General features: G+C 32.9%; 4 protein-coding genes and 1 pseudogene across 6 annotated transcripts; 3 read left to right on the plus strand and 2 right to left on the minus strand.

Annotated features, from left to right (window-relative positions):
• The first annotated feature begins 126 nt into the window (after window positions 1–126).
• On the plus strand, window positions 127–1,717 carry LOC114399989 (annotated as a pseudogene).
• A 137-nt stretch (window positions 1,718–1,854) lies between these two features.
• LOC114399987 (ATP phosphoribosyltransferase 2, chloroplastic-like) lies at window positions 1,855–6,156 on the plus strand. The gene is made up of 11 exons (XM_028362225.1): window positions 1,855–2,293; window positions 2,379–2,438; window positions 2,524–2,637; window positions 2,839–2,904; window positions 2,999–3,106; window positions 3,219–3,302; window positions 4,434–4,535; window positions 4,680–4,793; window positions 4,881–4,961; window positions 5,121–5,240; window positions 5,659–6,156. Exons 1-11 carry the CDS (start codon window positions 2,132–2,134, stop codon window positions 5,752–5,754), a joined length of 1,107 nt encoding a protein of 368 aa, XP_028218026.1. The 5' UTR covers window positions 1,855–2,131; the 3' UTR covers window positions 5,755–6,156.
• An 891-nt stretch (window positions 6,157–7,047) lies between these two features.
• On the plus strand, window positions 7,048–9,556 carry LOC114399988 (glutathione S-transferase L3). Of its 2 annotated transcripts, XM_028362226.1 has the most exons (10): window positions 7,051–7,230; window positions 7,332–7,406; window positions 7,490–7,550; window positions 7,911–7,997; window positions 8,076–8,174; window positions 8,258–8,360; window positions 8,444–8,520; window positions 8,678–8,785; window positions 9,042–9,122; window positions 9,242–9,556. In XM_028362226.1, exons 1-10 carry the CDS (start codon window positions 7,220–7,222, stop codon window positions 9,251–9,253), a joined length of 714 nt encoding a protein of 237 aa, XP_028218027.1. In that variant the 5' UTR covers window positions 7,051–7,219; the 3' UTR covers window positions 9,254–9,556. The 2 variants fall into 2 exon arrangements, with proteins under 2 accessions (XP_028218028.1, XP_028218027.1); XM_028362227.1 differs by lacking the exons at window positions 9,042–9,122; window positions 9,242–9,556 and adding an exon at window positions 8,900–9,004 and having other exon boundaries at window positions 7,048–7,230.
• An 893-nt stretch (window positions 9,557–10,449) lies between these two features.
• LOC114400759 (probable serine/threonine-protein kinase PBL7) lies at window positions 10,450–13,636 on the minus strand. Of its 2 annotated transcripts, XM_028363386.1 has the most exons (6): window positions 13,235–13,344; window positions 12,573–12,632; window positions 12,169–12,359; window positions 11,746–11,935; window positions 11,262–11,653; window positions 10,450–11,058 (listed from the first exon to the last, which is right to left on the minus strand). In XM_028363386.1, the coding sequence occupies exons 4-6, from the start codon at window positions 11,864–11,866 to the stop codon at window positions 10,789–10,791; spliced, it is 783 nt and encodes a 260-aa protein (XP_028219187.1). In that variant the 5' UTR covers window positions 11,867–11,935; window positions 12,169–12,359; window positions 12,573–12,632; window positions 13,235–13,344; the 3' UTR covers window positions 10,450–10,788. The 2 variants fall into 2 exon arrangements, with proteins under 2 accessions (XP_028219187.1, XP_028219186.1); XM_028363385.1 differs by lacking the exon at window positions 12,573–12,632 and having other exon boundaries at window positions 13,235–13,636.
• A 4,782-nt stretch (window positions 13,637–18,418) lies between these two features.
• Window positions 18,419–27,090, minus strand: LOC114398023 (WRKY transcription factor 44-like). The gene is made up of 8 exons (XM_028360129.1): window positions 26,921–27,090; window positions 26,766–26,793; window positions 26,569–26,663; window positions 22,860–23,127; window positions 22,643–22,774; window positions 19,862–20,580; window positions 19,411–19,569; window positions 18,419–19,063 (listed from the first exon to the last, which is right to left on the minus strand). Exons 4-8 carry the CDS (start codon window positions 23,076–23,078, stop codon window positions 18,877–18,879), a joined length of 1,416 nt encoding a protein of 471 aa, XP_028215930.1. The 5' UTR covers window positions 23,079–23,127; window positions 26,569–26,663; window positions 26,766–26,793; window positions 26,921–27,090; the 3' UTR covers window positions 18,419–18,876.
• Window positions 27,091–27,844: the final 754 nt, after the last annotated feature.

Consider the following 27,844-nt stretch of genomic DNA (forward strand, 5'->3'; position numbering starts at 1 on the left):
TGCTTCTAGATCTTACAAATTGATGGTATATATATAATAATTGATATTTACCAATTAAAAGACATTATTAATTCATTAGACAAAAGCTGCTTCTTAATTATAACATTCACAAAGTGACAATTCAAACTAAAGGCAAAGAGATCAGCACTGCGGGCGCCAGTACGGCACTAAAAAATTAATATAAAAACTAAGCAAAGGTTTCCTTGAATGTAGTAAGTAAACGCCTCTCTACTCTGCATCATATCAGATCACTAGCTGGTATTTCTCAAAATCATTAGATCAATGGCTACTGCGTAAGAATTTAATTATTAATTTCAATTCATATTCCCAATTCCAAAATTTGGTTACTGTGTATCTGAATAGATTTGTTTTCTCTAATTGTCATGTGCATGTCGTTTATTAATGTAGAGGTGTGGAAGAAATTCGTCCTCCTACGCTTGGTGCCATCTTCGAACCACCACCTCTCTTTGATGGAACAACCAGGTCAATTTCGCACTTGACCATTAGATTCCAATTCACCCTGTTTTCATGGTTTTTGTCTGGAGGTTCGCATGACCATAGATTCTCATATTGGACCGTTTTTCTCCTTTAGGCTGTACATGAGTTATTAGTGCCCATAATGCACAACGAGTATGGATCACTAGGAACCACAAGGTTGTTTTCTCTATCTGCAGTCTTAAGTACTAGTAAATTGAAGAAGAAAAAAATCAAATAGGAAATAAAAGATGAATGTAACCAAAGTTATATTTAACTAGTGTCCTTGTAAATAATTGATTTTATTTTTTTTGTATGTTAGGGTTTACAAGACAAGATCAAATTGGGTCCTATTGACCTTATGAACAAGGCCTTGGTATAAAGAGAAGGTCCGCCAGGAAAAATAAGGTAATCTTGGGGGGGGGGGGGGGGGGGGGGGTAATTTTTATATAAATCCATGAAAATTTGACTGATTTATTTTATTATTGATTATGTTTTCCTTTATATATATGATAGGTGTCATTTCTTGAATACAATGGCAAAGTTTTAGCAGCAGAGAGTATTGACTTGATTAAATATGTACATGCAAATTTTGAAGGACCATTATTATTTCCTACCGTAAGAATAAAAACATTATCTTTCTCTATTCCTATTGATAATGGGATAATCATGTTAAGAATATATTTTTCAGGACCCCATCAAGAAGGAATCTGGAGAGGAACTATTAAAGTATGTTGATTTTTACAAAAGATGTATCTGGTCCATTTAAAGGCGATCCTATAACACAAATCAGTAAGAATTACATTTCTAAATCGAAGGATGTGATCATAAATATAGAGTATATTATGCATTGTTTAAAATTGATCATTTGAATCAGGTGCGTCATTTGATTACGTGGAGAATGCTCTTGGTAAATTTGATGATGCGCCTTTCTTCCTTGGCGAATTTAGTTTGGTAAGTTAAAAAAATTTAGGAGATTTGAAAATTAGATTGGTTAGCAAGTCATCTTTGAGGAATTAAGTAGTCATTTGTTATTTGATTAATAAATTTTGCAGCCATGACTAGAATTTTTCATTCCTAACCAAATAAATAAATTATGGTAATTATTAGATGGATATTGCCTATGTTCCATTAGTTGAAAGGTCCCAAATTGTCTTCTCTGAAGTGTTCAAGCATGATATCCCAGTTGGAAGACCTAAATTAGCAACATGGATTAAGGTATTTCAGAATATTCTTTGACTTTACCAAGAAAAATATAATCTAATAAAAATCCAATTCGTTTGGACTAAATTGGATTGATTTTGAAAATTAAATCCAAAAATCCAATTTAATCTAATAAAAAATAATTTTTCAAATGTTTGATTTTTGATTTATTTAGTTATCAATTTTTTTTGGATATTTTTATCAAGATTTTCATTAGATTGAATGTGTACATGAACATCCTTACTTTTGAATGGGGGTATATTCCGCAAAATATGAGAGAAAATAAAACGGAATATACCTCACACGGAGAAGAGAAGGAAAAGAAAAAAACTAGTAAAGGTTGTTTGAGTAGAGGAGAGAGGACATAGTTGTCGACAAACACAAACAGTGTAGCTTAGCAAATCTGTGTTTGTTGTGAGCGACGACTCTTGTGCGAGTGAAAGCAGCAGCAATAATGTTGACGACGATGAATCTTCCTCTGCACACTTCGGTTTGGGTAAAGTCCCGGCGGAGTTGGTGTTGCTACGCCTCACTTTCGCAGCCCGATAGGAAAGAGATCCGTCTCGGTTTGCCCAGCAAAGGTCGCATGTCCGCTGACACCCTCCAACTTCTCCAGGTCATTCCAATTTCTATTCAATTCGCCATTGTTACTGTTATCTTCTACAGTACTAACTCTCACTCACTCTGCATTCTGTGTGAAGAATTGTCAATTGTCAGTGAAGCAGGTCAATCCTCGACAGTATGTTGCTGAAATTCCTCAGGTGCCTTCTCTTCTTTCCCTTTTCTTCCATCAATGTACTATATGTCTACATGACCATAAATCAATTCTCTCTTACACTGTTGCAGCTATCCAACCTCGACGTTTGGTTTCAGAGGCCCAAAGACATAGTAAGAAAATTGTTATCTGGAGATCTTGACCTTGGTATTGTGGGACTCGATACTTTCAGTGAACATGGCCAGGTCAGCATTTTCGCGTTAATTAATACCCACTGTTTCTTGGATGCTCCACTCGGTACCACTGATGTGGCCTAACTCACAATCTTCCTGCTTCAAATTTTGATTTGCCTTGCTTCTGAGTTTAACTGCATTGCAGACTAATGTCCTAGACCCAGTGTATTCGCGACACTCAATTTTTTTGATCGTCTAATTTTCTTTTGTTAGGGTAATGATGATCTTATCATTGTCCACGAGGCTCTGGAGTATGGTGATTGCCGTTTATCCCTTGCGGTGAGTTAAAATTATGATGTTGTAAAGCTACTAGATTCTGCTCCTGTCAGTGTTTTGTACAATCAATTGTCTGGAGTTCCCTCTGTTATTTCAGATTCCCCAATATGGAATATTTGAAAATGTAAATTCACTGGACGAGCTTGCAAAAATGCCTCAATGGACAGAAGAAAAGCCTCTACGAGTTGCTACTGGTTTCACCTACGTAAGTTTTAAAGTTCAACTGGTGTTTCCAACCATTTATCTATGTGCTAGAGTTTCTATTGTTAGCTTTTAAAAAGTGAAATTTTGATTTGAATTTTGGACCTACTTTTCAGCTGGGGCCTAAATTTATGAAAGAGAATGGACTTAAGCATGTGACATTTTCAACTGCTGATGGAGCACTGGAGGCAGCTCCTGCGGTGAGAGATATTGTTTGTTTTATTAGAAGTTGCTCATTTAAATTTTCTGATTATCAAGCATATAATTGACCATTCTGTGTTATGACAAGATCTTTGTTTTCTTTTTTTTGCTGCTGCCAGTATGGTTGGGGTTTGGGATGATCTTGCTTGCTATAGTTGTTTATAGATAAAATATATCTTTGTTCTATAGCTTCATATACTAGTCATAGTTAAACGTTGTTTTTATCCAAAAATTCATAGATAAATATTCTATGAATGCCTAGGGGCTGAAATTGATGATGTTCAAATTTGACATATAGGATAAAAGACTGTTTAACTGCAGATACATTATATTTGGCTAATTGTTGCTAGATACATTGTTTTGCATTCAGTGGACTAAACTTGTATATTTCTTGAATGTTCCCTAAAAATATGTTTTTCTGATGCCTAAGATTGTTAGATCTATATGCTTTTGTTGTTTACCATCTACGCATTGTCATTGTTAAGGTATGTGTGCCTTGGTGATCAGCATTTATTAAAGTGTCCAGTTTTGATGACAGCATTACTTTGTAAAGTAAAGAATGAGGATATGAGTGATGTCACTGCTTGCCCAACCAGATTGTTTTTCTGCAAATTCTGTTGCAGGAGAATGAAAAAGATTTTAAAAATTCTGCAATGCTTTTACTGAATTGTGAAGTTTGACCAAAATAAAAATTTCTGATTGGCTTTTGTTAAACTTTAGGTGTTTGTGTTGTGTGTGTTTATGTTTTATGCTATGGGGAGAAGTTGTGAGATGTAAACTGTGGTTAACTACTGGGCCAAAGGTCTGTTGGCATTACACTCTGCTTTTAGTGAAATGACAAAACAAACTTGAGAGTTCTTTATGTGGCAACATCTATTACTGTGATTTTCGGTTAGGATTTTACAAATTTCATGGTGCAACCTGCAAACTTTTTTTGTAGAAATTATATTCCCTTCCCAGACATAAACTTTCCCATTTTATTCCTTTGCATATGATTCTCAGGTCTTTGCACCTGAATTGAAGTATTGATTGCTGCTTGTTCATTTTAGAGATGCTGCGGCCATATATGCTGGATGCCTGGATGTGATATTTATGATTTATCTAAGTAATTGTTTCTTTTCTCTTTTTAGATGGGGATAGCCGATGCTATCTTGGACCTTGTAAGTAGTGGAACCACACTGAGAGAAAACAACTTGAAGGAAATCAAAGGTGGAGTTGTTTTGGAAAGCCAGGTTATCAATTGTTAACTTTTCTGACCTTGACTATCATGATTTGTTGGTTTTTCAATTAAATAAAAAAATAGTAGGCATGGGAAACCTGCTCTGTATCATGCATTGTGGGGTTCTGTCTCACTCTGACAATTGAATGCTCTTCAGGCTGTCTTTATTACAAGCAGGAAATCAGTGATCCAACGGAAAGGAGTACTTGAAACAACACATGAGATGCTTGAGAGATTGGAAGCACATCTCAGGGCCATTGGGCAGTTCACGGTGCATAGTTTATAATTTCCACTCCCCCCTAACTCCACCAGTGTCTGCCTTTATTTTAATTCCATTTTCTAATGCTAGACTTGACAGGTTACTGCAAACATGAGGGGAAGCAGTGCAGAGGAAGTGGCTGAGAGAATACTGAGTCAACCATCATTAATGGGTTTGCAGGTGTGATTTGAAATGAAATATTTGCTAACCTGGCTTTCCTAAACAACGTTTTCCTTTCATCATTTGTTTTCTGCATTAGCAAAATCTGATGTATTGTAATTATGACATCCTTTGATACAACTCTCCCAATTATAAGCACACTTGATTGCCTGTCTGCAGGGACCCACTGTAAGTCCTGTTTTCTGCAAGCGTGATGGGAAGGTAACAGCAGACTATTATGCCATAGTCATATGTGTGCCTCAGAAGGCACTATACAAGTCTATACAACAACTGAGAGCGGTGAGTTTCTGAAACTAATGTCAAAGTTGTTTTTCGATTTAGTATCATTTATTGAACTGGTGAAGATACTTGTGAGCTTGTGCGGGAAACATAGAAGGAAAATTACGAGATGAAGGTGGAATAGGTTATGGTGGTGGTTTGAATGAGCAGAGTGCAGACATTACAGTTGTAATACTCTCGCTCTGGATAAATTATTATTAGTCTATATAAGTCCCGTTGTCGCTGGCTAGCTGTGAACTGATTTTCACTAGAAAATTCTTGAAATCCCTTCAAAGCTTCTGCTTATCATGTGGCATTATATTTGAGCTAAATGCAATGCTTTCTATTTTGACTGGCGTATCAAAAACTATATTTCTTATTCGTCTATGAATATGATTCTCATACTTGGTTTCCTGTTGACTACACTCGCATGATGCAGATTGGAGGCAGTGGAGTTCTTATATCACCCTTGACCTATATTTTTGATGAAGAAACTCCAAGATGGCGTCAGCTCCTATCTAAACTTGGGCTATAGCCATTTATGATCAATCAATGGAGTCATTAGGGGATGTTTCGTTTTTCAGATACTGTCGAAGTAGATGAGCATTAAATCTATGGTGAAAGCTGCAAAAGCCAAGTACACCAAAATGGAGGACGTAGATAACTGAAATTGCATTTTTAGCTCATTATTCATAGAGGAACTCCTATTTCCACATCGCTTTATAGATTGAAATTTTTGTAGAAAGCCTGTATCTTTTTCCTTTCGTTCTCTTCATAACACTGGTAATCGCTAGAGAAGTGACTATGTTCCTGGTCCTTTCCGCGGGGATTGCTATTTAAGTTGAAATTTTAAACTTTATTGTAGATTTTATTTTATTTGTGACCTTAATGAGTTGCCCATGTACAATATACAAGTCCACCTTCATGGTGTTTGAAAGGGTGAGTAATCTGCATCAGCGATGACAAGAGAAATGGCTGGTGGCCAGGTAAGACTTTCACAACTCGAAGTGGAAGAAGTCCATACACGGCACCATGTATGCACGTAATAGTTTAATTCCTACAGTATCATACTTAGAATAATTTCTACCGTATTTCTTTCTGGTATGATTATGAAGTCGCAAGTGAAAGGATTATTTTATCCCAAAGTGGAATTATACATTGGGTACTGTTGATTACTCCAAAATAAGAGAGTTTTTATGGTACCCAAAAAATTGGAGGGATTTTGGTATTGTTATTCTCTTAACCAATAAAATTATTATGTCATTTGTCTTCTCATTAATTAAATAATTTTATGTTTTTTCCCCAAAAGCTACAACTATTTTAATTAAAAATCTGATTAAATATAAATTAGAATGATTGTTTCGCTCAAGAAAAATAGAATTTTGATTTTGTATTAATATCACTGAAGGAGATTAGGATTCATACTTTTAAACTTGTGTTTAATCAAATTTTTATAACTTAAAATAGTTGTAATTTTAATTTTTTTTTTAAAATTAATCAAGGACTAATTTAAAAAAACAAAAAATTCTTTAACTAATCAGAGGATAAATACCATGATAATTTTATTGGTTTAAAAAATAACAGTAACAAAAACAATTTCTAATTAACTGATAAAATACAAAATTTTAGACTAATAATACATGAAAAGTTAAAATCTTGACTAAACGCTCATTCACAATTTTATTAATCAATCTTATTTCTTAAATTTTTTATATTAAAAGTTTTAGACATTTACAATATACAATTTTAATTTATATGATATGATTATTAATCAAATAAATTTTATTTTACTTTATCTGTATTTACGATATTCATAAGCGTTTAGTGAATTTTCTGGAAGCATGGAGTGACAATGGGAAAGCAAAACATTCGTCACCGCTTGCGATTCCTTCACGTGGGGAGGTCCTATAAAGTGCAAACTCACTTGAATTGAATGTAGACGCCATTCTGCACCGAGATTCATTCTTCACCAAAACTTCGCAAAGAAACACTACACATCCATGGCAACTGCGTAAGACACTTCTTCATTCATTATCGCTAGTGAATTATTCATGAATTATGATCTGCAGTTAGTTTTTAATTTGAAATCGGTTCCTCTTCTTCGTTATTTAGTGGCGTGCAAGAAGTTCGTGTTCCCCCTCTAACTTCCACCTCTGAGCCACCTTCTCTCTTTGACGGAACCACCAGGTGCTTCGTTTTTTTCTTTCATCCCGTTTTTATTTCCGATGTATATTTTTTTTTAATTTTAAATTTTTTGGATTTTCTTTTAGGTTGTACATCAGTTATATTTGTCCCTATGCGCAGCGTGTTTGGATCACTCGGAACTATAAGGTTGTTTCTGTGTTCTGTGTTCTGTCTTATTCCTTTTTTTTTTAAATGACCTATTCAGTATTCACCTTAATTTTTATTTTTATTTATCCATTATTTAATATATAAGTGAACCCTTGATTTGTCCTTCCCCTAAAATGTCATCAAGATAATTCCAAAAAATCATTAAATTAATTTCTCAAATATGAAAAAATACCACCATGTATCTGAATTTTTCAAGGGGACATATTTTTTGGAGGACTAATATTGTGATGTTTGTGATATTAATTTGGTGACTAAGATTGTCCAATGCGATGATTGGTGCAACTTTAGATGATAGGTCGTTGTTTTTCATTACTGATGATCGATTTGGTTATACTGCAGGGACTACAAGACAAGATCAAACTGGTTCCTATTGACCTACAAAACAGGCCTGCTTGGTATAAGGAGAAAGTCTACCCTGAAAACAAGGTGTTTAACTTGCTGATTGAGGAAAATAAATTAGTTTATGATCATGTAATTGATCATAACTTTCTTCTTATGTTATAGGTGCCATCATTGGAGCACAATGGAAAGGTCTTGGGTGAAAGTCTCGATTTGGTCAAATACATAGATGACAACTTTGAAGGGCCGTCTCTAGTTCCCAGTGTAAGAACTGCACATTCTTCCTCACATTTCTATTTTTTTTTCAGTGGTGGTGTTTTCAGAAGAGGTTTTTTTTTTTTTTCCAGGATCCTGCCAAGAAAGAGTTTGGTGAGGAGTTGATTTCCCATGTTGATACATTCACCAAAGAGCTGTATTCTGCATTGAAAGGAGATCCAATACATCAAGCCGGTAAGGTTTTAGGTTTATAGATGGAGGAAAGTGGTGTTCGAGTAGTTATGGAATTAACTTTCAGAATTGGTGATTTTAATCAGGTCCTGCCTTTGATTACTTAGAGAATGCTCTTGGTAAATTTGGTGATGGGCCATTCTTTCTTGGTCAATTCAGCTGGGTAAGTTGAAATCAAGAGCCTTGAAAATGTTCCGTTTGAATTAACTCTATTATCTATCCACCTGCAAGAAATTATGTAAGATGAATGATAATACCCATGAGTCCATGACTATAGTTTTTTTCTCATATGATGAGTTGTTAATGCTTGTGATGATCAGGTGGATATTGCTTATGTTCCATTTGTTGAAAGATTCCAGCTCGTCTTTGCTGATGTGTTCAAGCATGATATAACTGAAGGAAGACCTAAACTTGCAACATGGATTGAGGTAAATTAGAAGCAGTTCTATGTAAATTATTTTCTGGTTCGAAGAAATTATACTGCTTTATATTCTTTTATGTAATGAATTGATTGCGAATCATAACCATCAATATGAACACAGAGAACTCCATATGCTATGTGCAACAAGTGGAAACCGAATGGTCCGTTGAATGTGATCTTTCATGCCTTTGATAAGGGACTTGACTACTAAATGCTTGGTTACTGAAGATATATTCATTTGCGAACGTATGTTTCTTTTGCAGGAAGTGAACAAGATTAGTGCTTATACACAGACAAGAGCTGATCCAAAGGAAATCGTTGATCTTTTCAAGAAACGTTTTTTGGTACTGTAAACAACATTCACATACCTCACAAGATTGAGTTTGCATGATTGTCATTGATTTCTGCAATTCTACGTATTCTCTTTGCCACTATGTTGAACTTCTACACTTTTACTTTGCAGGCTCAACAGTGAAAATTTGGTTGCAGTGGGTATCCTCTAAGTTGTAGATTGTTGTCAATAAAGTGTTGTGTGTTTATCGGATGCTTCTTTAGTCACATGTTGTTTTGTCACTTTGTCTGCTAGAGCTGCAAATAATTTGATTTCAGGGTCGGTGATGTTTATGTACCAGCTTGTCTGATGTCAGACTAATAAAATGATGCTTGTGTATCGGCTTTTAATACTGAGTGGCATGGTATTATCAATATCCTATGATTATTACATACATGTATGTATATGCAATCTCGAGTAGTAATAAATTAATCGTCGTTTTATACCTCTGCCATGGTAACGATGATGAATTCTGTCATATTGCGATTTTATTTAGTAATATATGAATTTCCATCTAATATCACAACATAATAAGTATTAAAGAAAGACTACAGGGAGGACGATGGTTGAACTGATGGAGAAGTCTTTGTCTTTATTATCCAGAAATATGTATAAATTACATCAAATGAATATAAAGGGCAAAATTTAAATGTAATATCATAAGATGTATTTGGAAGTCAAGTTTTGAAAAGTGAAGGGAAAGACAATTTTTTTCACTATTTCCAGTAAATATTTTGTAATTTAAAATATTTTAAAATAAAAGAAAAATGATAGAGTAAATTTAATGCCGTAATTTTTTTTAACATTACATAATTCTTATTTTAAATATAAAAAATTATCTTCTCTTCCTTTTTTTTCAAAACTGAATTTAAAAGTATTTAAAATATAAATTTTAATTAAAAATTTAAATTATACCTGAAAAACTTATGTGATTAAAGTTGATATTAATATTTAACAAAAATAAAAATTCAATTTTCATTAAAGAGTAATTTCAAAAACAACTAGATAACATCATTTTAAGTTTTACGCTTGTAGTAATGCCAAAATAATCATGAGATTAAGGATACTATTGTTATCACAATTCTGAGTATCAGAAGCGTCCACATGCAAAGATTCACCTCACGTTCAAATTGGGCTACAACAAAGATACGTCATGTGTATTTTCTTTTTTTTTTTGGATAAGCTACTTCATGTGTAATTACCCTTTCGGCTGTAAAATGCAAATTGCATAGCCAATCTGATGGCTAAATCATCCCATGACATCATATTATGCAGACCGACTTGGTTGAAAAAGCTATATTTTCAGAGCTTAATTAACTATACAAAATGACTAGCATAAAGAAGTAAAGGCAGTGACATTGCCAAGATAGAAGAAGGCACATGAATTATGAATCCTGCAATTTGCTCTTAAATAAAAATTTCGTGAAAAAAAAGTGGAACTACTTTCTTAGCTCCAAACAGAAATGGGAGCAGTTTTGAGTACCAGAACTAGAACAGAATTCCACAAGTTTTTTTTTTTCCTTTTCAAGTGTGTGTTCTGAACTGAAAGAACACCACCAAAGGACAATGATATTAACATCTATAAACCTATATCTTGAAGTTGAGAAGACCATTAAATAATATACTTGAATTTTTGTCCAGATTATGTTGTATATATCCACCAAACATTGAGCTCCAAATCATTGCCCCCTCCTGTTTCTAGGAGGCGTACCAGGAGCGTGACGAGAGCTTTGGCCTGTGTGTTGTGTATTGGGGTCATATCTTTGTGAAGCAAGGTAAGATAATGCTGTGACAACATCAGCTATAACTGGACGCATGTTAGCCTGCTCCTGAACACACATTGCTGCAACAGCAATGACCTGGTATAGCCCTCTTGGAGGATATTGACCTTGGAGTGTTGGATCAGCCATTTGTGAAAACTTTCTTCGATCTTTAAACAAGGGTCTAGCCTGCAGTTAAATCAGAATAGTCCATCCTAAAAAAACTTAATATTCAGATAGTTAAGGAGCAAGGACCAAGCCATGCATCAAATTTCATTATGAAATATTTTGGTCTAAGGGTTGTTGTAAGTGATAATTCATATTTTGATGTGCTGCTTTAAAATGATCAACCAACCCTAGTAGGAAATGAGATAACTGTAGAAGACTCTTACCCATGCAACAAGATTCTGCTCTCCTGCTGATTTTGAATTGTCTATCGCCTTTCTTCCGGTAATTATTTCCAGAAGTACTACACCAAAGCTATAAACATCTGATTTCAGAGTCAGTTGACCAGTCATTGCATACTCTGGAGCACAATATCCATAGGTGCCCATAACCCTTGTTGATACATGGGTGTTTTCCCCAACTGGACCAAGTTTAGCCAAACCAAAATCAGATAACTTTGGGTGATAACCTTCACCAAGCAAAATGTTGGAGCACTTTAAGTCTCGGTATATAACAGGAGGATTAGCTTTGTCATGTAGATATTCCAATCCCTTTGCTGCCCCAGCAGCTATTTTCATTCGTGTGTTCCAGTCAAGTTGTTTCTTGCCAGGAGGAATGTCTGCAAATCAAACATATATAACCAATGATAACTTCATGATGATATAAATTAAAGAAGGGATAAAACAACTTGAATAGTTGAAATGCAAATACCATGCAAGTGGTCTTCCAGGCATCCTAATGGCATATATTCATAAACTAGAAGCCTTTGATCTCCATCAGCACAATAACCAATAAGGTTGACAAGGTTAGGATGGTGAAGTAGACTTAACATCAGCACTTCAACAAGGAATTCCCTATTCCCTTGCAGTCCATTTCGGTCAAGTTGCTTAATCGCAACAACCTATATTCAACATAAGAAAGCATGAAACATGTTACAAACCCAACCTACATAAAATTTATGCAGTGTTTCATGTTAGAAAAACTCAATCTATGGTTCTGGCTGTAAGAAGAGATCAATGTGGAAAAGAGTGAAATGATGAATAACAAAGAAAAAAGGATGAACCACTTCATTTCCAAGCACCTCTCTCCTATTTTTCATAAACAAATAACTAAATAATGAGAAAATAGACTCACTTGATTAATACTTTCCAAACGTCCTTTGTATACTCTACCAAAGCCTCCCTCTCCCAAAAGACATTCAGCTCTAAAATTTCTAGTTGCAGTTGCCAACTCACGGAATGAGAATGTCTGAGCTGCAATGTGATCAGGGTTCCCATTTTTAGATGTATCTTTGGATTTTGTGGATGAATTCCTTTTCAACTTTCCTGCACTCAATTGACAAGCATAATATTTAAGGGGGAGACGCACAAGCTACAGCAGGGCAAGATTTGTCTTCTAAGACCAACACATGCTAATGCAATCTCTTGCAATCGTGAAAACACTACCTGGCAGGTTTCATTTTCCAAGCCCTAAAAAGAAATAACTAAAGATTATGCAAACATGAATCACAATCAGATTCTGCATCATTTCAAACTTACCATCACTAGTACAAATATAAGCTTGGTATATAGTACTTTATAACTGAGGAAATCAACAAGCTGAAACTTGAAAGAAAACAATATGAGAAGAAGTCTCGGTAATATTAAGAAAACTAACAAGATAATTTCAGGTACTTAAAATACTATAGATTGTATGGAGCATAGCCTGAATGCTAGTAGTACACCTATCGAGGGAATGTATCCAAAGATAGTAGTAAATGACAATCTAAAACGACTCAACAGAAAGAGCAAAATGGCAACTCACAAATTCTACGAATCCAACACCACATCAGACTAGCACTAAAGTTTTTTCTTAGGATATATAACTGAAAATAGCAGATTATTAGATCATACATATGCCTATCCCGTCCCCTTCCCAAAATCAATTTTTTCTATAATATAAAAAAGCTTGCAGTCACACACATCACCAATCGGGTGTACTAAATACATAAACCCCACTCAAATTTATTTTTGCAAGAAACTCCGTATAAAGCAAGAGATAGATTTGTGCAAGAAACAAAATAGCATACCCCCCCCCCCCCCAAAGTACCTTAATTAAGGGAAAGCATAATTGTCCCGAACAGGGTTTCGCTATCATAATTCCATTAATGTCTCTCTTTTTTCCTATACCAAAAACAAAAAAAGATTTCTTTTTTTTTAACCTGTGGTGGCTTTGATCTGACCAACGAGACTATCCTGAGCTTCCATCTTCTCAACCTTGTTCTTAGTGCCTGAATATCCAGAACAGGGAATCCAACCCATGCTTGATGTTTCCAATGGACGCACCACAGTGATCAGAAAGAACCTACAAAACACTCTCAATACAATACCCGACCCGACCACACGGTGCTCGGGAAGGGAGGCTAACTGCAACCAACAACTTGGAAAGAAAAAAAAAAGTCTTTGTTCTTTCTCTCTCCGTGTCTACTTTTATCATGTGTTTGTGTTTTGTGTTTTATATTTTCTGTTTTTTTTTTCCCTTGGTGTTTTAGTTTGAGTTCATTAATTTATTCATTGCCTTCTCTTTTGGTCGGAAAAACACCATGATTGGTAGAAATGCGCCTCACTGGATCACCTCCGAAACCAATTCCAAACTAATCTTTTATATATATATATATATATATATATATATATATATATATATATATATATATATATATATATATATATATATATAATTGCTTTGATTTTAAGTTAATTTCTGTCATAGCATGTCATGCTTGCCACTCCTATTTGCCCTCCACACACTGCTTACGTTCTACAACAGGAATCTATAAATTTAGATGCTTTGTGCTTTTATTGGAACAATTCCTACATAATAGTACTATCATTTTTCATTTAATGAAAATAATAATAATAATAATGTCCATTTAATTTGAACATGTGGTGCAGTCCAAGTGTTTAACTTAATCATCATAATTTGGCCGCCCTCATAGTTCAATATTTGGCACACGACTGAACAAATGATAACAGCTGTAGATCTTAAAGACATTCCTATAATTATTACAAGATGGGGCTCATGACACCATCTAAAATTAGTCAATAATTCTTTGGAGGGAAAGAGGATATAGTTTTACCAACTGTTTTTTTTTTCTTAAAAAAAACATTCAAAATGAAAAATTAAGAAGTGTATTTGGATTAAGATTTTAAAGATTATTTTAATATAAAACAGTCTTATAAATTTAAAAAATTATATAAAAATGTTATGACTTATTAAAATTTTTTGAATGGCTTTTAAGATTAAGATTTTGTAATTTGAATTTTAACGAATTTATATTATAAGAATTTAAAAAATTTAAAATGGCTTTATAAATTTGAAAGTACTATGCGAATTTTTAAAAATATATTTAAAATTAAGAAAGTTAATGACAAAAATAATAAAAATATCAAATTTGAATAAAAAAATAAGAAAACAATTTTTTCAATCTTTTAATAATAGCTAAATTGATTTAAAATTGTACACAGTTGTGGACAATGTCAAGTATAAATGGTGGTTATGGATAAGAACAAAGATGAAGGGAATAAATGATATTTCATTGTATTCGTGGTGTATGGACCCATCCTTTGGGTTAAACAAGCTGCGGTAAGAACGCTGAAGCAGGGGATGATTTTGATGGTTTATATCTCCTGTAGGCATAGCAGATTGTTAACCAATGCTGGGTGAGATGATGGTAGCTCTTCTATGTATCTATTTTTTATATTGATATTCAATTGGAATATTGCCACATTAATTGCTTTGAAGTTTCAATTTCAATTGCTACTATTGCATTTGTGCAGTTGAAAAAACTAATTTAAGGAAAGCTAAAAAAAATTCTTTGATACTGTCACGTGAATTTCTTTACTGGAATTTCTTTGAAACAATGGTCTTTGTGAACATATTATGAGAAAGTCTATATTTTTTCTCTACTAATTATTTTTTTTAAAAAACAATCAGAGTTAGTTTTCGTATAAAAAATATAGTCAAGAAATTAGACAAGGTCTAAAGTTGTTTCCAGACAAGTATCCTGCAAAAGAGATTGTGTTTTAAATGAAAGAAGCAATACTTCCTCCCCTTTTTATCATTTTGTTTATTTTTATTTGTTTTTAGAGAAAACTAATGAAATATTATTGTTTTTTAATTGTATCGTCAATATTGATAAGTAAAGTGAAAGATTAATAGCATGATAATAAAATTTTGAATATTTCAATTAAGAGTGGATTTTTTTTTTAAAAAAATACAATAGCCAAATAATTTTTAAATATATTTATAATGTATTAAACCTAACGCGTAGGTTGAGAAGTGACCATTTAAACAAGCTGAATCCTTTCTACTACTTTGCTACATAACCCATAATCTTCCTCTGTTCATTGTTGACTGACATTTTTGTTTGCCTAAGTTTGATTCTATCGTCATAACTAACAACATAAATATCTACAAACTTTTCAATTTTTTATTTCTCCATTTTAATGATTATAATTTTAATTACTCAACTCTCATTGGGTACTCTCAGAAATGAACAACAACCATCAATCATTACAGCCCGTACTTATCTTTTCGCCAATTACAAATTTAAATGTCAAGATTATATATACTGCACGTGAATATTTGTTTTGTTATGCTTAGTTTTTACTTATGTCGCGAGAAAGTTACAGAAAAGGTCACCGAATTGGTCGAAAGACAAGTTATGAAAACTAATTCTATGATCCTACATTTTGTAGCAAATTAATTAAGAAAAATGATTATTAGTACAAATTCGTAATAGCACCAAATGTTTTACCACCGCTCACTATCGTTAATTTGTGTCAAAGACTTTGATTACAAAATTGCTCATCTAAACTCAACTAATCACATTTCAGCTTTTATTTCCATATAGTGTTCGTGCATAAAACTTTCGTGCTATATGGCATTGCCGATTAATTAATGGTCTATGGTATTTTGTAAAAAGAATAAAAATAGAACACACTTTAATTGCATGTTAGCATTTTTAGGAAATTTTATATTTTCTATCTCAATTCTTGGAATATAACTTTTATATTTATTGAATAATTTTATTTACTAACAATTATTTTTTAAGATGAAATCTAATATATATAATTCATCTTGCTAAATTTCACCTATTTTGACATACATTTATAGATGAGAGAGTATTATGAATCATTAGAGTGCAACTTAACTTATATATGTATTTAACAAATTCACTTAATTTTAAGATATATAAAATCTAACAAATAAGTATATTCTAGCTTGGGTGTAATTTGCCTGTGAGACAGACACTTCTTTATATATGAGTAAGTAAAAGTGTCACGTAAACTTACACCACTATTATGAAAATGATTGAATTTGATACATGTACACCATATGCCGATTGAGTGGAGCGTAGATTCCCTACCCCCACTATTTTTGCTTCCCACGTTTACAGCGCCCTTCCCCACTCCCACACCACAATGCCAACAGATCCACTAACTCCATTGCTACACGCCCACTAGATCATCCTGGCCATACATGGCAAATGGGAGAGAAAAAAAAAGGAAAATGTATATAGAATCAATCCGAATATTAAGTAAAGTCAAGAGGATTTGACTCAATTCATTAATGGTCATATAAAAATCTGATTGTTTATTTGTATATTTGTAACTTGTATTGATATTCTTCTTACTAACTACTAATTAACATCCCTTTAAATTAAATTAAGTTTTAAATATGTTTTTGATTTTTAATAAATACATATTTTTTACGTTTGGATAAATTTTTCTATTAGATTGAGTTGCTAATATTTTAAATTTTTTATATTAAATTTTTGTTGTTAGTCCATAATCGTTAATTGGTGCTTATGTGATTATTAATTGGCCATGTAGGCATACCATATACTGTGTTACCTGTAATTTATTTTTCTCTTGCCAGGATTACACGTGAATTTTTTTTAAAAAAAATACAAAACAACATCGTTCTGCATGTTGAAAAAAATCCTTTTTTTTCCCAATATGCTACCCCCTTCTCTATTGAGATAAATTTGTAGAAAACCCTGAAGACACTTCCACTTCCTCTTCCTCTTATTCTTCTTGTTCTTCATCATCTCCTTCTTCTTCTTTTGGTTCTACCAAGACAGGGGCGTAATTGAGCTGCAATTGAAACACGTTTATGTCCTCCATGGTTGTGGACAAAAGACGTTGAAGAGAGGTTTTGACTGAAAAAGAAGAGTTTAGAACCATAGATGTCATGGTCCGGTGAGAACAGAACGTAGGAAACAAAAGAAGGCAAAACACAACAAATCTCACTCACAGTAAGCAAAACAAGAGTGCAAACCAGAGAGAAGTTGAGTCAAAGTTACAGCAGACCACAGAGAGAGGGTTGGGTATCAAAGCCTGATAGACTGAATGCACACCACAGACACAACAACAAACAATCATAGCAGAGAGAGGATCAAGTCAAGACTGAAAGAGACTAGAAGGAAAGACCGAGAGAATTGAAGAGGGGGGAAGAGAAAAGTTGGACAGTGTTCATATCTAGGTCTAAAAATGGGGGAGAAGCAGAAAATATTAATTTAGAGCAAAAAAAAAAAACAGGTTAAACAAACTTGGGGGCAAACCGGATCTGCAACCCAAGCCAAAAAAACCTAGCTAGCAAGATTGAAAAAAAAAACATCCAATTTCAAAATTTTGATCCAATTTGACTACAATCTTCAATCTCACCGCTTCACGATTTTACTCACAATTGAGCTCGGAAGCGGGGAGCAAGATCGTGAAATCATGTGAGTTAACAATTTTACTTGCAATCCTGACAACACAGGCTACGGGAGAAGATGCTGGCGGAGGAGAAGAAGGTCATCCAGGACAGACAGGAGAAAGAAGAAAGGGACAAAACGACGTTCTTTTGTACTTTATCTTTGAATTTTTTTTCACATGTAATTCTAGTAAGAGAAAAAATCACACGTGACACCACACACCATACTTGATATGTCTGCTTAGCAAATTAACGATCACCTTGTAAGTTAACAATTACATACTAACGATAAGAACTTAAGACAAAATTTTTAAAATATTAAAGATGCAATCCAAAAAAAAATTATGAAGGTTCAAAAGTATATTTAACCCTTAAATTAATATCATCTTGTACGCGATTGCACTTTAATGGTAAAGTGTCTCTTAACATGTCACTTTTAGTTTAATATGACTACTTCTCATATACCATGATAGCCTTTTTGACAAGATGGTACCAAGCAAGTCGTATACTCTTGTTTTTCTTTTCCAAGGCGATCGATGATGGCGGATGACAATAATAAATTATTGCTCGTTGCTCGCTGATCATAACGTATTGAACAAGAAAGTACAAACTAAATCAGATTAAATTACATTAAGAAACAAAATTATGTCCATAGCTAATAGTTTATAAAGGTCTTTTGGGGTTCTTTCTGGCGATGCCAGTGATTTACAACAAAAATTATTAGCATATGATATTATGTACTCCAGATTAATTTATATATGATGATAGACAATAGAATATACCGGTTTGGTATACAAAGGCAGCTAGCAGAGATGGAAAGTTATTGAAGGGCAGTGCCACTGAGCCAGTGCCCTTGATTCCATATATAATACAAATTATCAGCACCAATACTGTTATTATCAACAAGTTGTTGTAGAAGTAAATATCCTAGTCTCAGTAGCTAGGTACTGCATTCGAAATTGTCAATGTCTTGATCTTTCTGATCAACTTCAATTATTCTGAGCATACTTTAGGATATAAAAGGAATGGATCCTCTGAATTATTTCTGATGACAGCCAATGCCATTGAAATTGAATCATACTTGCTAACTAATTGAAGTGTCAATCATGCTTTATCTTTACTAAGAGAAGCCTGTGAATCTCTTTCAGATGCTACAGTTCCTGTGTTCTTGAGTGGCATCTCATGATTGTGCTTTCCCTCATATGTAGTCACAAACGATCTTGGGTCATCTATGGCTCTCTCCACATGTTTGCGAACGTTACATTTGATATTAGTACATCTATAGTAACTTCTGCAAGACAAAGTAGTTGGTGCTGTTAGAAAACATTATGAAATAGGAGAATGAAAACAGACACTAGTGATCAGTAGTTATTTGAATAGGAACTCAAACTCAATTGAGTAATTAATTTCAAGGAATTATTGTATCTTGGAAACCTATGAGGCTAAGATAAGGGCAAGGTGTACTTTAGAATCCTCTTACATCCCTTAACTACAATGTTGCAGCAGTATTTATAAGTAAAAAGATCATCAAGGCAATGCATGGCAGAATCCAAAATTATTCCTTTCAAAGCGATCTTGAAGCAAATCATTTAAAATAGTTATTTTGATGACAACATGGAACAGGAAACAAGTATAAACCTGGGATATGGATTGCCCTTCACCACCTTCTGCCCATATTTCCTCCAGCGAAAGCCATCTCCAAGTATTTCAGAATCCATAAAACTTTGCATCACAATCCGTGGCTCTACTAATCCTTCCTCTGATAGTGCTGCTTCATTGGATTGATTCTCATTTTTCCTGAACAACGAGAATCATTCATTATAAATTACCTTCTAATTAAAAATTGTAAATAATAATGCAGTTAGCCCAAAAATGAAAATTATACTATTATGTTACTGGATGGACAATTTTTGGTTATTGACAGGTTGGAGATTGCAAGAGAAGGGTGTTATGAATCATGAATCCCAAAAATATCAAGTACTTAACTTTATCCTTTGATCTCACATGCATGTCACATGATATTAGAGGGTTATTGCAGACTATGGATAAATACTAAAGTGCAGTTTTACTTTTAGGGAAGAGTTTTTACCTTCTTTTATATCTGGGTTCATCTTCCTGTGCCTCAAATCCCTTGCTTCCTTCCTCACATTCCCCACTTAGACCACACGAGTTTTCCGTGCTTACTCCACCAGCATTAGTTGCACCAACATTTAGAGCAGAATCATTAGGCCGTGGAACTTTGACATAATAATCTGAATGCATAGACAGTCCTGTGTTCTCAATTCTAACTTCATTGCCTTCATTCCTCTCACTGTGACTATTACTCCACATATCTTGAACTATTCCATCAGACACAACCCCTGATCCTTGTGTCCCTGCTGCTGAGTTTCGCTTGTGAAGCTGTGGCTTCGAATGATTGTGTTCACCTTTATAAACAATTTCTGCAATATTCCCATCAAATGATCTTTCAACCTTCTTTTTCACTGGACAATTAGGATGTGTGCACTTGTAGTAACTTCGCGGGTACTCGCTCCCTTTTACTTGCTTTTGACCATATTTTCTCCAGTTGTAACCATCATAAGAAGGTCGATCACAATTGACTGAGGATGTTAAAACTTTTTGGTCCTCCTCTATGTTCTGCTGCACCATCTTACTAGGTTCACTGCTCTGATAATTTATTTCTGTTTGCGGGGTAATACTCTGATCAAGATTTGAGCTCGTGTTGGTTCTAAATTTTTCATGGATGGAATGTTGAAAATTGGCCTCCATTGGTTGCTGTGTTTGTTGCCGACTAGTACTGCAATTTCCCTTCTCCAAAAGAAGAGGAAAAAAAATGTCACAAACATAATGTTTGAAACAAGTGTGTGAGAAAAAAAAAACATATTGATCATTGGATCTCGTTATGAATTAAAATTAAAATCCACAAGTCATATATATATATTTTTAGTTTAAATATGTTTTTAGTCTTTAATAAATACATTTTTTTATTTAATTTCTAATAAATTTTTGTTTCGAATTAAATTCCTAATATTTAAAAAATTGTCTTAGATCCTTCGGTTAGTCCTTACCTGTTAATCATCCATGTGACTCTTAATTACCCACTCAAACATGTCACATGTGATTTTTCTATGACTGGTCTATGACCGGAATAACAGACCGGAATAACAGGTGAAAAAAGTTTTTTTAAAATAAAAAAGTACAAAACAATGTCGTTTTGCATTTTTTTTTTAAATTCTTTTTTCTTTTTTTCATTCTTTTCCCAATCTAATTGCCCCTTTCTCTCTCTATTGAGATAAATCTACAGAAAACTTTGGAGTCACTTTCTCTTCCTCTCCTTCTTCTTGTTCTTCATCTTCTTCTTCTTTTGGTTCTACCAAGGCAAGGGCGTAATTGAGCTGCAATTGAAACGCGTTCATGTCCTCCATGGCTGTGGACAAAAGACGCTAAAGAGAGGTCCTAGCTGAAAAAGAAGAGTTTAGAGCCACAGATGTCATGGTCCAATGAGAACAGAATGTAGGAAACAAAAGAAGTCAAAACACAGCACATCTCACTCAGAGTAAGCAAAACAAGAGTGCAAACCAAAGCACTTGAGTCAAATTCACAGCAGGCCAGAGAGAGGGTTGGGTATCAAAGCCTGATAGACTGAACGCACACCACATACACAACAGCAAACAATCGTAGCAGACAGAGGGTCAAGTCAAGACTGAGAGAAACTAAAAGGAGAGACCAAGAGAATTGAAGAGGGGGAAAGAGAAAAGCTAGGCAGTGTTCATCTAGGTTTGAAAATGGGGGAGAAGCAAAAACTATTAATTTAGGGCAACAAAAAAAACTGGCTAAACAAACTTAGGGGCAAACCAGATCTGCAACTCGAGCCAGAAAAACCTAGCTAGCAAGATTGGAAAAAGAACATTCAATTTCAAATTTCGATTTAGTCTGACTACAATCTTCAATCCCACCGCTTCATGATTTTACTCACAATTGAGCTCGGAAGCAGGGAGCAAGATCGTGAAATCATGTGAGTTCATGACAACACAAGCTATGAGAGAAGATGTTGGCGGAGGCGAAGAAGGTCATCGAGGACAGATAGGAGAAAGAAGTAAGGGACAACACAATGTCGTTTTTAATTTTTTTAAAATAAAAAAGGATTTTTATGTGTAATATGAGTCACAGAAAAATCACACCTGATATGCCTACCAGTTAACGTAAACAATTAATGACTATGGACTAACACAGTAGAAATTTAAGACAGAATTTTTAAAATATTAGGAATCCAATCCAAAAAAAATTATTAGGACTAAACTCAAAAAAACTTGTATTTAATAGGAACGAAAGTATATTTAACTCTTTTTTTTAAGTAACTTAATTTTTATAAGTGTCATATAACTCCAAACTAATTTTCATCATATATGTATAGTTGTAGACCTAAATTTACTTCTCTCACTTTAATATAAAAATTATTTTCTTATTTTGTTGAATATGTCATGAAATATAAGTATATAACAAATGATCAAAGATTAATATGTAAATGTGTTTTAGGTCCCTTATAATTGATCAATTTTTATTTTGAATCTCTTATAAATTTTTTTGATGCATTGAATCCTTGATACATAATTTTTTTTTTTTAAGTTCTTACCGTCAATTAGGTGATGATATAATGTCATCTTAATCGTATATTATATTAGAAAGATTTGTTGATATAATGTCATATCATAACTTAACCGACTTTCAAAACTCAAAACAAAAGTTTTAATAAATGGATCAGCATCTAATGTATTGAAAAAAATTATTAGGCCTAAAGCAAAAAATCGATCATTTATGATGACTTAAAGACATATTTGAGCCTTAATATGTATGTGTATATGTTTCTGACCATATTTGCCAAAAGAGACACAGTTGTCTTTGATACGAGTTTTGCCGTTGGCTTGTATATGAGGGACTGTTTGGTGTCAAGTTTAGGACTCATCTCAGAGGAATTATCAAGTGCAGCTCCAAAAGTATCAGCCTGAAATTGTTAAACACCACTTATGACGGAAATCAAAAAGCTATGAAGAATGGAGTTTGTCCTAGTGAACTGAAAGTTCATGCACCTGAGAAAAAACAAACCCAGAAGGGGGTTGATTCATTGCTGGCTTGAACCTCACTGTCTTTGGTCTAATGGCAGAAACTGTTGTTTGAGAAGATGGAATAGCGGGAGAAGCATTGATTGCACCTGCTAGGAGCTCTGAGAAAGATTTGAAAGTAGAACAAGTTGGCCTTGATGCAACTGGTTTGGCAATGACCACCCTTTCTGCTTCCTTGATATGCATCTTCAATATGTCTGTTTTGTAAAGTGTGCTGCTCACTTTACATGTGATTCTGTTTGCAAGAAAAAATAAAATCATCACCTAGCAGATATGGTTAATCAACATTACATATTACAAATAAATGCTTAATGCATCATGGTTCCTAATCAAAAAAGAAATTCAATCTCAAAATTATGACTCTCACCCATCTACTGTACTTAGTTAAAATAGCCAAAGTGCACGATATGTAGTCCATTGTTATAATATTTGAGAGTAATTAATATATGATATAATACCATATCCTACCACTTTGCAATTGTGATAAAATATGATAATGGAAAGAGGAAATATTAATTGAAGACTCAGAAGCATAGATGAAAAGTCAAAACTATCTTCCCGCCAACCAGGACAAAGCTTTTTGCTCAAAGAATAGTAATATTATTGGGTTACACCAAGAAACAGAAAAAAAAAAGCAGCATTTACAGGAATCGAGACAAATTCTATCACATTGGACCACATTCTACTGTATTTGTCACGGGAATTTCCATGCATTTATAATGAATTGTACTCGGTCGCTGAAAATCATCGGTTAACTGGTGCATTATGATACACAAGGTTATGGACATATTATGGAGGCTGCTTCTGTTCTCAATCTAAATCATATTTGTTTTTTTCCCTTTTAACTCAACATGATAGAGAGGCTAACTTCTGCATCTTGGTCCAATCAATCCTTTTATACATGACAGCATGATAAAAATCGAGTATATCATGTTATGGCTTTGATTAGTATAAAGGAAGAAAATAAAGAAGTTAAAAATAGAAAAAAAATATTTAAATTAAAATAGAGTATAGAAAGTATTGTATTGAATTGATTGACAATGTTTATACAAGTTCAATCTCATTTCCTTGTTAACTTGGGCAGTGTTGAAATATATATAAGATCCACAACGTACCGCAGACACTTTTAATTTGTAGACACCTTTATATATCATACACTCTATCAATATTTACTATTTTTTTTCTAAAACATTATATCACGGGTTTTTTTTTCCTCTTCCTTTCTAGATATTAACTAGAGATTGGCATCTACCTATTTTTTTTTTCTTATACATTACGGCCACTCAAAAGGAACAGAGCCTAATGCTGTTTTTCTTATTTATTTATTTATCTTGAAAGGACAACAAAGACCACAAACATGATGTATCAAAGTCTGAAAACATTCCAAATTGTGACAAGAAACTTCAGCGTAGTCCTAGCCACATATATAAACGGTACAATCCTTGCTGGCACATATATCCTTGCAACACTTCAGGGGTGCATAATTATTTTCTTTCACAAATTATATACAAGGCTGTGGGTCTTTTCTTCTCTGACACAATATAGAGTTGTTTATTTTATTGATAATACTCACCTCTCTTTGTTACATCATTGTCTTCGAATAGAGTATCCAATAAAGTAATGGTTACTTAAAATAAGACACCAAGATAATCATATATAATCTAATGTCACATAGAACTACAAACTAGTGTCCGTTTCCAAGTGCTAAACACTTTATTTCTTAGGTGCAAAATGATATTTTGAGAGAAAGAGATTCTTGAAATGTGAATTGCTAAGAAAACATTCTTTAATATATTATTTTAAATATATTTTCTATTGATTGAAATTATAAAATTTTGTGAGGTTTACTCATTACTTGTGTTAGAAAAAATATTTTATAATTCAAGAATATAATGTTAGTACTCTTCTTTTTAGAATTTATACACCACTTTGGGAATGAAGAGACAAGAGAAATAAATAATATAAGCAAATGATAGATGGATTGTCTATCTTACCCCAAATAAAAAAGAGAATAGCAATCCTATCACACCCGATTGATGTGATTCTTTCACGTATTCTTAATTGCACAAATTTTTACCTCAGGTAAATTAGACAATCTCATGATAGATGTTTGTAGCATATAAACAAAAGAGGTATAAAACGGAATTAATATAAGAACAAAAGTAAATAAGAAAAGAGTTTAATGATAGTGTAAAAACTTTTAAATATTAACTAATCAAAAATTAGAGTTGGTATGATTTGTAAGAAACTCTTAGCGAACTCATATATATAAGTAAAAACTTTCATACTGATTAAGAAAATTAATTAAAATTATTTAATTTTATTAATTTTGAGTAAAAAAATTATTCTTAGAACATCCTTTATTTGAGCTTAATATTATGAATAAAATAAAATCATTGAAAATAGAGTTATTATTAAATAAAGGGTGTTTTGAGAATGATATAATTAATACAAATAAAATTAATTAAATTTATTTATATTTGAGTCAAGATATAAAATATTTATATATATATATATATATATATATATATATATATATATATATGTGAGTGTAGAGAGAGTATATATTATAAAATTTAATAAATTTATCATATATATATATATATATATAAAATGAATTATAATTAAATAACAATATAAAATTATTTTATTTTGTCTATACGTAACATATTTTCTCCTAATAAAATGTGAAATTTTAAGAGTATTTTGAACAAAAATATTGTCTCAAATAAAGGGAGAGAGAGAGAGAGAGAGAAATATAAAAGATGTGATGAAAACAAGAAGCGCGCCCTGGTACTTTTTAAACCTTAACCTAAATGCTTTGGCCAAATTTACGTTCATGGCAAACTTAAATACTTTGTTTTTCCCCATAGGGGACGGTCCCTTTGAATTGGCTAAACGCCAAACTTGAAATAGAGGCACTGGTAGGAAATTGAAGTAACAAACATGAAACCTGATATAGTATTTTCAGGTACTATTTGTCTGGTCGATGTCGATCATCAATATCCATGCAATTTTTCCAACTCACAAAAACTCAAATCTTCACAGTACTATCTCTATATTAGAGTTAAAGTGGAATTTCTTGAATTCTGTGTTTAAATTGGGAATTAGGCTGGACAGACAAGACATCCAGCTAAACAATAACTTTTCAACTTTTTCTGGACTCTATATTTGAGTTTTTAATTCACATTGGAAGTTCCCCTGGCCTGTACAGAAGATGTCTTCCCACATTCCAAGTGTGAGGTGATGATGATGTTGATTGGAAAAACTAACAAGAATAGAGAGAGATGAAGAGTGATGGTTGAATTTGTGTAAAACATGTACAAAAGAAGAGTCATTGTAATGTACTGTAACTTAATTACACCACTCCATAGATGTGATATATGAAAACCAAAAAGATCGATCTATGAAAATAAAATACAGTGGTACGTAGAATATTAGACTTATTACTGGGGATTTTATTTTAGGTTTCAAAAGTCACAAATTATGATTTGGACCAAGTTTTGTCTAAATCAATCATAGTTTGAATATTTCCAATGGATTAAAACAAAGAAACTCGTCTCTTCCTTCTTGGTTTTATCTTTTCATTCCTTAATTTGTTTTCTGCTAGCTGGGGGAGTAGTGTTAACAAAATTTCGGAAAACAAAGAAGAGAAAGAGTAGAGAATTAAACTAACCAGAAATCTGAGAAGTGGCAACATGCTAAAAAGTGGCTTCAGTGAATTTTCATTTCCCAGCTGTATATATAAAAACTGAGTTTAACCTCGATCTCCTGCTTGCATTAATTGGAAAGACTCAGAAATTTACAACAAAGTAAGTTCTTAATGAATTCAAAAAGGGTAGAGTGTGGCCATCAAAAATAAAAATACGAAACCTGGGTTTCACAACTAAGATTGTCTTCTCTAGATCCAACAAAAGAAACCAACAAAAAAAAAAAAAAACGCTTCAGCTTCTTTCTGGGATCTTCTCAAATCTCAACATGCAGTCGATATTGACCTTATGTTTATATATATGTATGTATATACAAACCAGATAGACAGAGAGGGGGAGAGGAGGGAGTGCTTTGATTCCAAATCAGATTTCTGAATCTAAACGATAATGTTCCCTTTTCAAAAATTAACCACATGACTTGCTCTCTAGTTCTTAATAATACTAACTCCCCATCACAGTCAATGCATGATTAAAACTATATTTTATAAAAATAGTAAAAGGTGAATATAATAGTTGCATTGCAATTGCATGCCATGGTTATTTGGGAACTATGAATCTTGGGATTGGTGGTTAGCAGTGGGTGCCAACCTCCAAAATAGTACGGACAACTAACTGTCTCAGTGTCCTCTTTGACCATTCGCTAAGTTTGGAGAGAGAAATTAATAGTGTCCTCGCATCAGATAAGATTCCCTCGCTGAGATGTTTCAACTCATTGTGCAAAAGCTTACGTAACTTAATAAATACGTCAATCCCAATGTCTTTTTCGTTTCCTCTCATAACTTTTATATTACGGAAAATATAAGATAAATGATTTGAATGTATAAAAAATATGATGATTAGATTTTTTTTCATTTAAGTTAATGAGGTTATTTTTATTAAATTGTAATATTCAAGATTTAATTTAATATTAAGTTATATTTTTAAAGATTAATTTGAGATTCAATTATAAAAACTGCTATTTTAGTATGATTTATTTACATTATTGTGATTCAAGTATTATTTAATAATGTAATATCATGTGACTTATATTATCATATCATATAATTTATTTAACCAAATTTAATAAAAAAAATTCTAATTAATTTTATATTCATCAAATCAAAATTTAATAAAATATTATATAATCAATTTTAAATTAATCAATTATAAGTAAATATTATCTAATAAAATAATATGATGTAATCATATCTAATAAATTAATGTCGTAATTATTTTTTATTTAATATTAGAACAAGTATTTCT

Source organism: Glycine soja, chromosome 19 (genome assembly GCF_004193775.1).
Source record: "Glycine soja cultivar W05 chromosome 19, ASM419377v2, whole genome shotgun sequence".
In the NCBI taxonomy this organism is placed as follows: Eukaryota; Viridiplantae; Streptophyta; class Magnoliopsida; order Fabales; family Fabaceae; genus Glycine; species Glycine soja.

Excerpts from the sequence above, each read along its gene's own strand:
- LOC114399987 (XM_028362225.1), top strand. The coding sequence starts at position 2,132 with ATGTTGACGACGATGAATCTTCCTCTGCACACTTCGGTTTGGGTAAAG. Across the intron at positions 2,439-2,523 it reads ATGTTGCTGAAATTCCTCAG|CTATCCAACCTCGACGTTTG; the intron begins GTGCCTTCTCTT and ends ACACTGTTGCAG. Across the intron at positions 4,962-5,120 it reads CATCATTAATGGGTTTGCAG|GGACCCACTGTAAGTCCTGT; the intron begins GTGTGATTTGAA and ends GCCTGTCTGCAG.
- LOC114398023 (XM_028360129.1), bottom strand. The coding sequence starts at position 23,078 with ATGCATATCAAGGAAGCAGAAAGGGTGGTCATTGCCAAACCAGTTGCA. Across the intron at positions 20,581-22,642 it reads TGTCTCTTTTGGCAAATATG|GGAAATTGCAGTACTAGTCG; the intron begins GTCAGAAACATA and ends CTTTTGGAGAAG. Across the intron at positions 19,064-19,410 it reads AAGGGCAATCCATATCCCAG|AAGTTACTATAGATGTACTA; the intron begins GTTTATACTTGT and ends TTTGTCTTGCAG.
- LOC114399988 (XM_028362226.1), top strand. Across the intron at positions 7,551-7,910 it reads GGATCACTCGGAACTATAAG|GGACTACAAGACAAGATCAA; the intron begins GTTGTTTCTGTG and ends GTTATACTGCAG. Across the intron at positions 8,786-9,041 it reads AACTTGCAACATGGATTGAG|GAAGTGAACAAGATTAGTGC; the intron begins GTAAATTAGAAG and ends TTTCTTTTGCAG.
- LOC114400759 (XM_028363385.1), bottom strand. The coding sequence starts at position 13,334 with ATGGGTTGGATTCCCTGTTCTGGATATTCAGGCACTAAGAACAAGGTT. Across the intron at positions 12,360-13,234 it reads TCAGATCAAAGCCACCACAG|GAAAGTTGAAAAGGAATTCA; the intron begins GTTAAAAAAAAA and ends AATTGAGTGCAG. Across the intron at positions 11,654-11,745 it reads CCTGGAAGACCACTTGCATG|ACATTCCTCCTGGCAAGAAA; the intron begins GTATTTGCATTT and ends TTTGATTTGCAG.